At 44.4% G+C, this 13,195-nt stretch overlaps 2 protein-coding genes across 3 annotated transcripts in view; one reads left to right on the forward strand and one right to left on the reverse strand.

The window, feature by feature from the left end:
* Positions 1-249: 249 nt before the first annotated feature.
* Positions 250-8,048, reverse strand: LOC148005946 (uncharacterized). Its single transcript, XM_087551637.1, has 3 exons — positions 7,803-8,048; positions 7,017-7,635; positions 250-2,180 (listed from the first exon to the last, which is right to left on the reverse strand). The coding sequence occupies exon 2, from the start codon at positions 7,471-7,473 to the stop codon at positions 7,102-7,104; it is 372 nt and encodes a 123-aa protein (XP_087407763.1). The 5' UTR covers positions 7,474-7,635; positions 7,803-8,048; the 3' UTR covers positions 250-2,180; positions 7,017-7,101.
* Dnajc6 (DnaJ heat shock protein family (Hsp40) member C6) overlaps positions 7,274-13,195 on the forward strand; it is a 156,560-nt gene continuing 150,638 nt past the window's right edge. For both annotated transcript variants that reach the window (XM_087549066.1, XM_087549068.1), the window contains exon 1: positions 7,274-7,450. The gene's annotated coding sequence lies outside the window, so the exon portion shown is untranslated. The remainder of the gene's footprint in view (positions 7,451-13,195) is intronic.

The raw sequence follows: 13,195 nt of genomic DNA on the forward strand, positions 1-13,195 counted from the left end.
TTGCATATGGGTATTTTGCCTCTATGTAAGTCTGTGCACCATGCACATGTCTAGTGCCCTTGGAGGCCAGAAGAGGCATCAGATCCCTAGGAACTAGAGTGATATAGATGGTTGTGAACCATGTTGGGCTGGGATTTGAACCTGGGACATCTAGAAGAGCTGCCAGTGCTACTAACCACTGAGTCATCTTAACAGCCAGGTCTGAATAATCTTAAAATGTTTTAGTGAATATGAAAATTAAGGCTCAAATTATGAGGATTTAAGCATTTTATCTATTTTCAAGTTCATGAAAAATTAACAAGTACAAATTAACAAGTTTGCTTGCACAGTTATAGGAATGTAGAGTGTGGTATCATGAGTAAGACAGAGGTTAAATAAAGGGACCAGAGAGAAGTGAACAGTGATCTGAATTTTTTTCTTAGAACACTTGGTATCTGTGGGATCAGTGATGAGGCAGTGGGAGAAGGCCAGCTCTTCGAGGAGAATCAAGCAATTGTCATACTGTATGCTGGACTCAGGAGAAGCTGGGCACAGGAAACACAGGGGTGGCTCCTTTGAGGTTCCTCCCAGCCATCTCTTTTCCCAGCAGGTGTGCTCATATCCACACTGTAGGATTTGGGGGAGTTGCTTGTGTTCTTCCTTTTTTTTGAAATGTTTTTTCTCTAATATTTTCCTACATTACCCAGGGTACCCTGGAGCTTGCCATCCTCCCACTATCCCTCTCACTAACTGAGATTATGGAAGTGTGTCACTGTGTCTATGAGGTTTAATTTCCACGCTTCTAAAGTAAAAGAGCTTTAAAACTGTCTTTGAGATAAAATAGTCAAAGCAGGAAAATGGGTTTCATTTTAAAGTATACAATATGCTCCCAATGTTGAGGTTTTATGGCTTTTTTATAATTATGGAAATACTTAATAGATACTTGTTTCTGTTATCTCAACATTGAAATGTTTGTCACTAAGCCTGCTCATGTTATTTTTTGTTGATATGGTGATGGCTGGTCTTTCATTGCCTGTGGTCCCTTCGAGACAAAACACTAGAGCAGAACTCACCTTCTGTTTGTGGGAAATGGGCATAGGGCATAGAAAGCCCCCCCCTCTCTCTGTGTGTGTGTGTGTGTGTGTGTGTGTGTGTGTGTGTGTGTCTGTCTGTGGGTGAATTGGGGCAGTAGAAGCCTGATTCCTTACAGTCCTCTAGTAGGATGTTTTTGCCTTTATTTTATAAACCGTAATTTAAATTTCTTATGGCATTCGTAAGCTTTTTTTTTTAATATGGAGGAATTATTTTGAGTTTTTAACAAATGAAGGTAATATCTTTGGTTGGAGTGAATACTATTTTTTTGGTAAACTACTATTTATTTGGTAATTTAGAAGTAAAATTAAAATTACTATTTACTTGGTAATTCAGGAATAACCATCAACCATTTCAAAGTACAGGTGATAGCATCTGAAATAATGAGCATTCTAGCCAGAAAATTTCCATGTGAAAGGGTTTTATGGGTTTGGTTTTTCTTTAAATTTTGCTATTAATTTCTAGTTTTTGTTTGTTTTGTTTTTGTCCTGTGGTTGAAGAAGGAATTTTAGGTTTACTATTCCTACTTTAAGAAACCTTTTGGTTTTGGTGCTAGGATTAAATCCTGTGTGTCACACATGCTTAGCCAGTCCCGTCCTGCTGAATTACAACCCTCCCCCAACCTGCTTTAAGAAATCCTTGAGGTTCCTGTACTCCCTGTGAGTGCTCGGAATTAAGGGTATTCTCTGGTGCTGCATTTCAGCAGGGACAACTGCAGCGATGTCGGCTATTAGCTTCATGGAATGCTGCTTGTGAGAAGAACAAGATAGTTAACCAAGAGCACATTGCAACAACATAAGCTGTGCCAGGCTTCTCTTTAGATGGGCCATCCCAACTCATCAGCCCAGGAGAGAAACCTTTTCCATACTCAGCCATTAACCTGTGACACTTTTGCTTTTTCACCATCTGTCTGCAACATATTATTTGGTTGTTCTTTTTCCCACGGGAGATTAAAAGGAGAGTTGAAGGAAGGATATTAACTTTGTTTCCATTTTTGAAATCCTGGATATAGTGTTTATTTAGTAAACAAGAATAGGACTGGCGTGCTGGCAGTGGGTGGTGGTTTTGGTGTTCTTCCTCTGTCCTGTTTGTACATTCTTTTCTGTTTCCTGTGGAGGTTAAAAGACCACATCAGGTTTCTTGGGGTGGGAGTTACAGATAGTAATGAGTTTCCATGTGGGTGCTGGGAATCCAACCTATGTCTTCAGGAAGAGCAACAAGTGCTCTTTTTAAAAATTAATTGATTTCTTTTACAACCCAATTACAGTTTACCCTCCCTCCTCTCCTTCCAGTCCTCCCCCTTCTCTCCTCTCCCCATCCCCAACCACTCCTCCATTTCTTTTCATAAAAGGGGAGCCCTCCCTTGGATCAACCAGCCCTGGCCTATTAGACTTAGCTTGTCCCCCATGGTGGTAGTAGACCTGCTGTCATCATGGTCATTGGTTTAGAAGGTGTGGAGTGACACTGTTGATCCCAGTGACTTACACTGGTGGTGACTTACAATATAGCTCATTTCATAGAATCTTCTAGAAGGGGGTGGGTTTAGACATGGGGATGTTTAGACATATTAGAAAAAAGGAAGTTTTACAGCATAGAGCTTGAAGGATGTGATCTTTGTCCCAGATTCAGGTCTTTCCCCATAGCTCTAAAACACACACACACACACACACACACACACACACACACACACACACACACACACAGAGAGAGAGAGAGAGAGAGAGAGAGAGAGAGAGAAAGAGAGAGAGAGAGAGAGAGAACATTTATTTTATTCATTGGAAAAAAGAGAGCATAAAGCTTGCCACTGTTTCTCTAAGGGGCACGGCATTCTAGCAGGCTACCATTATAAATCTGAGCCGGTTTGATCCAGTACACTGACTGCAATAAGTTACTGCAAGAACTGCTCACCACTTACTTTATAGAAAACAGGTTGAGTAGTAGGCAAGGATGACTAGGATCGTGCTGTTCTCAAGAGACAAAGTGGGGTTCTCACAGCTCTGCTTGTTCTGGAGGGAGATAATCCTCCAGACATCCTATACCTTGATACCTGCCTGCTAAACACACACACACACACACACACACACAATCCCTTCATAGGCACATCATTACACACATACATACATAGATACGTTCATGCATGTACATATACATTCCTTAAAGCTCATTGATTTTAAGAACTGACACTTGAGTATTTTGTAGTTCTGATAGCATTTTTTAGTTCTGATACACAACGATGCCAATGAAATTGGGGTGCTTTTGTTTGCTTGCTTGCTTAGTTTTCCCCTTCCTGGTAAGCTACATGTATAATTAAGTGGGTTTACTTGGTTTGCATATTTCATATTTGGATTCTTCAACTACATTTATTTGTTAATTTGTGGTACGTGTGATGCGTATGTGGTGTGTGTGTGTGTGTGTATGTGTGTGTGTGATGTGTATCACATGTGTATGTGTGTGTATATGTGGTGTGTGGTGTGTGTGTGGCGGTGCAGGCCAGAGGACCATGAAGGAGTCAGTTCTCTCTATTATGTGAGTTCTGATAGAATTCAGTGTAGTGAGAATTTTGGAATTTGGGTTTCTTTTAAAGACACAGAAATATATTAAGAATATGTTTTTGTTTTAATTCCAGGTATGGGATATAGGGTAGTTTCAGACTGTCCACAGCAGCTGACTATGCTCTGGCAGGAACATGATTTTTGCCAGCTGCAGATAGTTTGATTGTGTGACATTTGGAATTCTGGGGACTTTTCAGAGTATCTAAATGCTACGGCCTCGAGAGGGGGGAGGGGGAGGTGAGTTGTTGTTGGTTGTCGATTGTTAAGTGGGCAAAGAAAAAACAACAACAGGAAGAAGAAATTAGATACCCTGACTTTGAAGGTCAAACGTCCCAAGTTACTCACCGCTCCTACACATCAGGAAGTCGTCTAATTAATGACAACCCTTTCTTTACTCATCCCTGACTTTATTCAGACATCTCTTTCCTCTCCCCTCTATCCTTTTTTTCTCTCTTATCTAGAGTTAGGGGGTTGGAAAGGGTGAAAGAAAGGGGTGGAGAAAGGAGGGAGAAAAAAAAAAACCCTACAAAGTAGCCAAACTCAGCTACAACTCAGGTCATCATGCTTTGCCACAGGCAAAAGCCTTTCCCTAAGAAACCATCTCACCAGCCCACATTTTTCTTTTTTTTCTTTTTTAAGTTTGTCTTACTGTATTTTCAGTGTCCAGTTTTGAGGTATGAAAGACATTCTTGTCCCTAAGCCCCTGAGAGTACCTCGGGGCACTTGGATGTTTTCTCTTAGGCTGAGTCCTCTTCTCATGGGCTTCCAGGGTTTGTTGAAGACTATTCTACCCCCTTCTCCCCTACCCCCACCTATCTGTGGCTCACTGTAACTGTGGGAACCAGAAGCCTCTGACCTTGTTCCAGCTCTGAGCTGAAAGAGTGTCATGAAGTCACATAATGTCTGGAAGAAAAGTCCTTCTGATCTTTTCCAGACCAATAAATGCTTGTCTGCTGTCTGCTTCCTCCCTCCGTTTGAGGCAGGGCTAGTCTAGGAGCTTGAATTGTAATTCTTCCTCCTCTTCCTGCCAAGGGTGAAGCTATAGACTCCTTGTTTGACCCACAACATCTTAAGTGGTGAGCAATCAGGTCCCTCCAGTGGAGACCCTGTGGAGATGCAGACAACAGAAGCCAAAGGGAGTCTTGCCAGGCTCACTGGGGCTAGGGTAGTATTTCAGTCCTGGTTGGTAAGATTCGGCAAATGTACAGTGGTGTGGTGGGTTACCTAGGAAGGAACTGTCTAGGCCATCTGGTTATACTCCTTTCTTTAATGACAATGGCTGTAGTGGTGACAGTTTAAGTTGTGATTCAGGAGGGGAAGGAGCATAATCATATTTCACGGAGAATTTGGATAGCAAAAATCAGATACCAAGTATTCTAACCCCAGGCCTCTTTCCCCTGAGTTAATAAGTCATAGGGACCAGGCGAAACAGACGAAACCTTGTTTAGGGCATTAGTAGATTGCATGTGACCACCATTCCTGAATAGCTCTGCTAAATAGATGACTTGTTGTCTTCAGTTTGGAGGCCATGGGACCTGAACGTTGATACGAAACAAATCTCACTTTAATGGAGGGGGAGAGAGGGAGGGAGGGAGGGAGGGAGGGAGAGAAAGAGATCCGGCTGCTTTCCAGTCTCTCCCTCTCATCTTTCATTTTGTATGTATACCCTCATATTCTGCATTGCTGATTAATCAAATAGAGCTGTCCTGTATTTTTATACTGGGCTAATCACCTAGACCACCAAAGGCCTCTTTGAAATCAGGGAGGTTAGGTCCTCACCCTTGTGACTTCTCAGATTCATCAGGCCTCTCCCTTAGATGGTGGCTGCCTTCCTCAAGGGTGATGAGTAAGCCAAATGTAACCATGGAAACGTGAGCCCAGTGGCGTGTCCTTATTTGATATACTGGATGGAACTATCTGCAATTCAGATGTGTATTCTTTAATCCCTGCACCGAGGAGACAGGGGAGAGAGCATCTCTGTGAGTTTGAGGCCAGTCTGGTCTACATAGCTATAGGATAACCCTAACAACATAGAGAGAACTTGTCTCCCCCATTTTTTCCTTATTGGTTTGTAAGTGCCATAGTGTAAGAGAATTGTTTCCCTTTCTGCCTGGTTGAGATAGGGCTTTTCTTGTCTCTGTCTCCCTTTGTATGTAGGCTAGCTGGGCTGTGAACATCAAGCTGATCTTGTTTTTGCCTTTCATCCCACAGTTGGGGTGTTGGATTACAGATTGGAGTCCTGGCAGCACCTAGCTTTGTGCTGGTTCTGGGGATCAGATTTAGGTTGCCAAACTTGTGAGGCAAGTGCTGTCACCTGCTGAGCAGAGATATGCATTTTTCTAAAATTACACTTATTTATTCTTTTCTTCTTAATACTGCCCTTGCTGTTTTGAGACAAGGTCTTCCTACACAGCCCAGGCTGGTCTTGCACTTGCCATCCTCCTGCCTCAGCCGCTCCAGCATTAGGATTGTAGGTGAGTACTACCAAGCCAAACACACTGAGCTCCTTCCTAAGTCAGTTGGGGGTATTTCAGGGAGTGTACCTGATTCCATTTACTGATCTATGTGCCTTTGTCCCTTTGCAAATACCACACTGTTTTGTTACTGTGTCAAGAACACACTGGGGCCTTACATGTTTACAGTGAGCACTTTCCCACTCTGAACACTGTTTTTGACACCTGGGCTTCAGTAGTAGGCTTCCTGTCCTGTAAAGTGATTTTTCTCCCCCATCTTAGTTTTTACATTTATTGTGTCATGGTCCTTTATTCTGAAATACTTCAACGTATATTTTCTAAAACTAAGAGCTTTTTAAGGTAACTGTCAACAGGTTTATAAATGATAAACGATGATCTATTTTATCATCTGAATTTAATGGGTCAACCCAATAGTATCCTTTAGAGCCCCACAAAGCACAAAAACATGAAATGCCTCCACCCTAGGGCGCAGTCTAGGGGCAGAATTGTGTTTAGTAGCTGTGACTCTCCCACCTCCTCTGATCTTGAACACAGCTTTTTAGGACATTGGTACCTCTGGAGAATAACTACATCACCCCTTCTTAGGAGTGTTGTTCTCATTTTTGGAAACACCAAATAAACCCAGAATGAGGTGCTCTTTTTGTTGTTCAGGCTACAAGACATACAAGCCTGGAGTGCTGAGCAAGCCGCAGTCAGAGACATGTAGCTTTCATTTGCCACCACTGGTGATTTTAATTTTGATCACCCCGTGAAGCCCTTATCTGATATTCATGATTGCAAAGATGGCAGTTTTATAATTTGGTGGGCATACAAAGAGACGCGTGTTTAATTTCTAACATGTTGCTTCAGTGAGACAGAGTGAGCGCTGAGGAGGAAGCCGTCCTTTCAGCGCGCTAAGATCTCTGGGCAGACGACTTACCCCTGGGAGCTTCGATCTAATGCTCTGCCATGCGAGATAGGATCGAGGCTCTTCCCGGGTTCCCGGGGTTCCCCTGGGGTGCCGGCTACTGTGGGCCGCGCACGGATTTCTCTGCAGCAAAGGGCGCGTGTCCGTGCCCGCGCACACCTGTTCGTGCCCGGGGTCCCGCGGGTCCCGCCGCCACGCGCGGGCTGTTTCGCCCCGCCGCAAGCTCCTCCTCCATGGCCGCGTCCACCCGCCGGCGGCCGGGCACAAGCAGACGCGCGGCGGCGGCGGCAACCCTGGGCCCAGGCAGCGGCGGGAAGGGGCGGGCGCACGGATGGGCGCGACCGAGGCCGGAGGCACTAAGAGCCCGAGGCTGCTGTCCGTGCTGCGGCGGTGGCGTGCGGGCCGGCGGCTGAGGAGAATGCGATCGGCTTTCCGGGCGGAGCGGAGTGAGTGCGAGCGCGGTGGGCATCAGGACTGGCACTGGGGGTTGGGGAGGAGCAGCGGGTACTGGGACACCCCCGCAGAAGCCAAGCCCGAGGTGCCCAGACTCAGACAGGGTAGGGGCGGGTCTCGGTGTGCTCCCTTCCCCCAGAGTCCTGTCTGCCGGCTTGACTCTGCCTTGGGGAAAATCCTGGGAGACACGCGACAGAATATCATGCAGGTGGCTCCCCTCCTCGACCCCACACCTGACCCAGCTCCTGCAGTGCGGTACCTTTGGGGCGTTGATATGACCCCCCCCCACCCCCAGGCTCCCTTCTATTTCTCCCCATCTGCGCCCAGCCCAATCCCCTTTCCAACCTGTTGGCTCTCGGAGCTTCCAGGTTACTCTGAAGCCGCTTCAAGGAACTGCTTTCCAGGTTATAGGCATCCTGTCTTTACTGGGGCCTCTACTTGCCGCTGCTCATCATGGTCTGGATTCATTCCATTCATTTTTTTATCCAGCCCCTCTCTCTGCCAGGACCCGAAGGGAACAAGACAGACCCGTGAGACCATTTTCTAGAGAGGGAGGCCAACATTACACTCCTAAATGCCACCCATCCCTGGGGAACTGGGCTGGTAGAGGAAGAGGCAGATGTGCCAAGAAGGCCTAAGGCACTGCCACTGGGGGAGTCCCAGACCGGTTGAGTTACTCCGGTAAGCTGGGAATGCTGGCACAGTATGGCTTCCAGGAGCTGAGCAAGAGGAAAGTGAGAGTTTCTAGAGGATTGAGACCTGGGAGGAAGAGTCGACATTTTATCTCAGTGAGAAGCAAGGCTTCTGAGTAGGGAACGACATGATCTACTGGCTCATGGTTTCTTAGCCAGCAGAGGCCATGCCCTCATTTCGCAGCCTGGCGGACTGCCACCCAAACACTGTCTCTCTGGAAGTCTTTCCTGCCACCTGTAACCTCTTCATTAGGTATTCATCCCGTGCAGGGCATTTGTGGCTGGCTGTCTCAGATCACACTTACCCCAGATCTTTTTGCCTTTTCTACACATCGAGGTGTGTGTGTGTGTGTGTGTGTGTGTGTGTGTGTGTGTCTGTCTCCTTTTTGTCTGTTTCTGTCATCTAAATATGTGAGGCTGACATGCCTTGATTTCTAAAATGGCCGACAGATCCAGACCTGAAGCAGATTTCAGAGCCCCATGGTGACATAGCTATCCCTACCTTGTTGCTTAAGGATAATTATTAAATATTAAATAAATAATAGAAAGAGTTAATAACTGTAACATACTGACACAGAATTGGGAGTATAAAATTTGACAAAGATCAATAATAGTCTTGCAAGTATTTATTTAATGCTACAGACAGGAGCTTTTGTGAGTGGTAAAGAGACTCCTCAGCCTGTCATCACCACTGTGCTAGCTTCTTAAGTTTGTGTTTCTACTGTAAATAACATGAACACGAAACTTCCTCCTTATATTGACCAATATCTGCTGCTGACAGCCAGCAGGGCTAGGGATGGTCAGCTCTTTTCTCTAGGTTGCTGGGTCGGGGATAGCAGCAGGTCCTTCAGAGACAATCCCATACATCATCTGGATCTGGGTAGGAAGGAATGGATAGTAGTTTTATAGTGTTAAAACCAATTGTAATTTTAAAGCTAGCTCTACCCGTACCTTTAATCCCAGCACTTGGGAGGCAGAGGCAGGGGGATCTTGGTGAGCTAGAGAGCAGTCTGGTTTACATCTGGTTTACATTTGGACAGCAGGGGTTATATAGTGAGACGCCGTCTCAAGAAAAACAGAACCAAGCAAACCAGGAAATAAATATAGTTCTGTACTGAATGTAGACCACTCTCTGCTTCTGTTCCCAGTTCCAATCTTATGGTTCATCCACAGTTTTTCAGGCTATTCATTAATCCTGTACACTTCTCTACTATTCATTTCTCTTCTCATTCCCTAAACATACCGGGGACAAAACTATTATGATATGACTATTAATTATACTTAATAGATTAATTCAAACAAGATCTTGCTCAATTTTTTTTATTTATTTACTTTTCTGAGACATGGTTTCACTATCTGGCTTTGGCTGACCTGGAACTCTCTAGATCAGAACTCACAGGACCCTGTTATCTCTCCCTCCTGAGAGCAAGTGCTACCATGGCACCCAGCTTTGGTCAGATCTTGGAAAAACGCCTGGGAGAAGAAGGTAGTTGATACTTATTCCCTTTGCTTCATATTTGAGACGATAAATCAAGAGATACTAAATGACTTGCCAGAGGCCTCCTAGCAGGTCAATGCCTATCAGGCCTGACTATCTATAGACCGCCCCCTCTGCCACATCTCCCAGCACAGAATAGACAGGTTCCCACACATTCCTGGAGGGGAGGAATAAGATGAGCTACCACCCAGTGAAAGAAATCCATAGCTCAGTTTTATCTGGTTCTGCAAAGTGTGATCTGATTTTTTTTTTCCCATAATGACATCACTATCACTTGAACACCTCGAGCCACATTCTCTGATGGTCATCGGGTTACAATTTTAGTCTGCTGCTAATGAGTGGCACACAGCGAGACAGTGTGATGTTGGCCAGGGGCCCTTAATCTTTCTAAAACTCAGTCATTTACCATCAGCAAAATGGGTGTGCTAATTCTTAAGGCCTTGTAGCTGTGCTGATTAATGTTTGCCTAGAAAGGGATAGTTATTATTTTTATGAATATTAGCACAGATCTTACACTTCAAGATTGTTTAGTCTTAAAGGCTCTTACCACCTTGACCTCTAAGGCTTCATGCTAATTTATTTCTGACAGTGATGATCAAGGTTCTTGATTCCTTTCTGTGTTCTGCTAGGCCTTTTTGTTTAAAGTTAGGTAAGTTTATTCTTTTACAATTTCATACAACAATATGCTCCATTCTGATAGTGTTCGATGTTTTAATGCTTCCCTACTTGATGTGTAAAAAATGATGCTTCAGGCCCTTTTATTGCTTTGTGATTTTGGAGACAGGGTCTCATGTATCTCAGGCTGGCCTTGAACTTGTGATTCTCCTACTCGACCTTCCAAATACTGCGTATAGGCACGATCCCCATGCACATGCATGGCCATGACAACCATAGCCACTGTGGTCATTTGTCTTTTAAAAAATTGGGTTCCTTTGATAAATAGCAGATCTAAGTATCTTTTCACAAACGTTGGCTGCTCAGATGAGCCTCCGTGTGAAGCGTGGCGCCGTCCTTTCCTACCCTTTTATTTGGTGGTTCATCTTCTTCTTCTCTCTTTATAGGGATTCTTTAAATATTCCGGGTTCTAATCAGTTACTCAGTTTAGATTTAATTATGTAGTATTTTTGTTTTCTTCAAGTTCTGGGATCAAATTCAAGGCTTCTCCATGAATGGGAATGTGATCAAGTTGTGTGGAAATTAACCCTTGCAATGCCTCCGTCCTTCCCAGAGAATGATTTTTTTAAAATCACACCTCAAAGTTGTTAAGTGTAGGAAAGGGACTGTCCAGAGGGAAGATGCATTTCTGTAACCAGAAGGCTTCTCTGGCCTTTGGAATTATGCTAATCAGCCCTGAGTTCCTCTCTCAAGAGATCACCTCATCCCTGTTGGTGCTTTTTTCCTACGAAGACACAGCTGGAACCAACTTGGTCTATACCAGCAGATACTGTTTTCCAGGACAAGAAGAGAGCAGAGCATATGTCAGTTAATCGCTAGCTTGGCTCCTTGTTTCTAACAGCGTGTCCTTTTCTCTTTTAAACACATTAAATGGAGGTAGTGGTTAATGGAATTAAAACAAGATTGCAAATATAAAAGGCATTTTGGGGGCTGAGCAGATGGCTCGTTGAGGAAAGTGTTTACTGAATAAACAGGAGACCTTACTTTAGATCCTGAGCACCCATGTTAGAACTGGGCATGACAGATCACATCTGTCACCCCCGCTCCTGAGCACACCTGCATAACACACACACACACACACACACACACACACACATGCACACACATGCACACACACTCACTCACTCATGCATGTACACACAAACATAAAATGCAAGATAGTTGGTCCTGACAAGTAGCCACCCCTTTGTCTGAGGGGCAGAGTTTACTGACTAATGTTCTCAGGCCCAGTTTCTTCTCCTGTCACATGTTCTGTGTACAGGTACATAACTGAGGGAGGGTTTTCAAATCAGCTTCCAGATCCATATCAGCAGTTCCTAGATGTAAAAATTCTCCACACTACTTTAGAGTCACCAAGTGAGGAACTGTAGAGGCAGAATTCTTAAATCTGTCCTTTAATCAGCCATGAAGTAAGCCCAGTACAAGCTAAGATTTGGGAAAGTGACCTGTGAATGGAAAAGGGCTTTTGTCCAGTGTGCATCATTTGCTGACTTGTGGCATGAGTAAGTTACTAGGCATTTCTTGGTGTCCCAAGCTCACAACAATACAGGAGGATGATAGGATATAGTAGCCCTTTCTTTCCAGGGCTGCTGTGAATGACATGAAGTATCCTGGCCTTGCTGCTCCTTGTCTCATTGGGGTTGTAACATATATGTAGTACTGTGTGCCAGCTAAACAGTGCATCTATCTATCTATCTATCTATCTATCTATCTATCTATTATCTATCTATCTATCTATCTATCTATCTATCTATCTATCTATCTATCTATTATCTATCTATCTATGTATCTATCTATCATCTACATTAAGAGTGTGTGTGTGTGTGTGTGTGTGTGTGTGTGTGTGTGTGTGTCTAGATGTTAGGGGAGGACTTTCAGGCATTGGTTCATCCTCCTACTTTGTTGAGTCAGGCTCTCTCTTGTTGTTTCTCCAGACCAGTTGTCCTAGAGGTTCTAGGAGACTGTCTTGTCACTGGCCTTGTAGCTTGGATTACTGATAGATTCCAGGGTATCTGTTTTTTGTGGGTTTAGAGCTGTGGTTCACAACCTCTGGAATACTGTGACCCTTTACTATAGTTCCTTGCATTGTGGTGACCCCCAACCAAAACAATTATTTCCATTGCTACTTCATAACTGTAATTTTGCTACTGTTATGAATCATAATGTGAGTATATGATATGTGGGATATCTGAAATGTGACCCCTGTGAAAAGGTCATTTAACCACCAATGGCTTTGTGACCCACGTGTTGAGAACTGCTGGTTTAGGGACTCAAATGCCAGCCATCAGGCTCACACTGCTAGTCCTTGTTTCCATTGAGCTGTCTTTCTGGCTTACACTACCTTGTTTTATGAATGAGAAAAAGGCCAAATCAGAGCAAGGTTGAATAATGCTTCACAGTGACACGTAGCTGGTACTCTGGGATTTGAACCCAGTCCACTTGATGTGAACATGCTTGCATTAAAGTCACTGCTTTGGCAAATGAGTTTTCCAGTCAACTTGCGCAAATGACAATACAAATGAACTGCTTGGCACTCCACGGGTTAATCTCCTTCCTCATGAAGGACAGATAGTTGGCTTCCTGGTAATTCTGCCTTCCTCATGGCCACACTGCCTGCCCCCTTCTGTGGTTAGTATTCAAGTATACTTGGCCACACATCCCCACTGCTCAGGGTGATTTTTCTCTCTCCATTTTACCTCCTTAACTGCCACTTTGGTGCTCAGAGCAAACCAAACAGATTTAGCTGGGTGGAGAAAGACCAAGTGTGGTACTTCTGAGAAGCCATCTCTCTTTTCTTCATCTCAGCATGCGTGCGACTCAGAAGTGGCTTCTAACAAGAGAGGGACTGTGTAGCACGGCTGAGGGGCTTAGTG

This window comes from Rattus norvegicus, chromosome 5 (genome assembly GCF_021556685.1).
Source record: "Rattus norvegicus strain SHRSP/BbbUtx chromosome 5, alternate assembly SHRSP_T2T, whole genome shotgun sequence".
NCBI classification, from domain to species: Eukaryota; Metazoa; Chordata; class Mammalia; order Rodentia; family Muridae; genus Rattus; species Rattus norvegicus.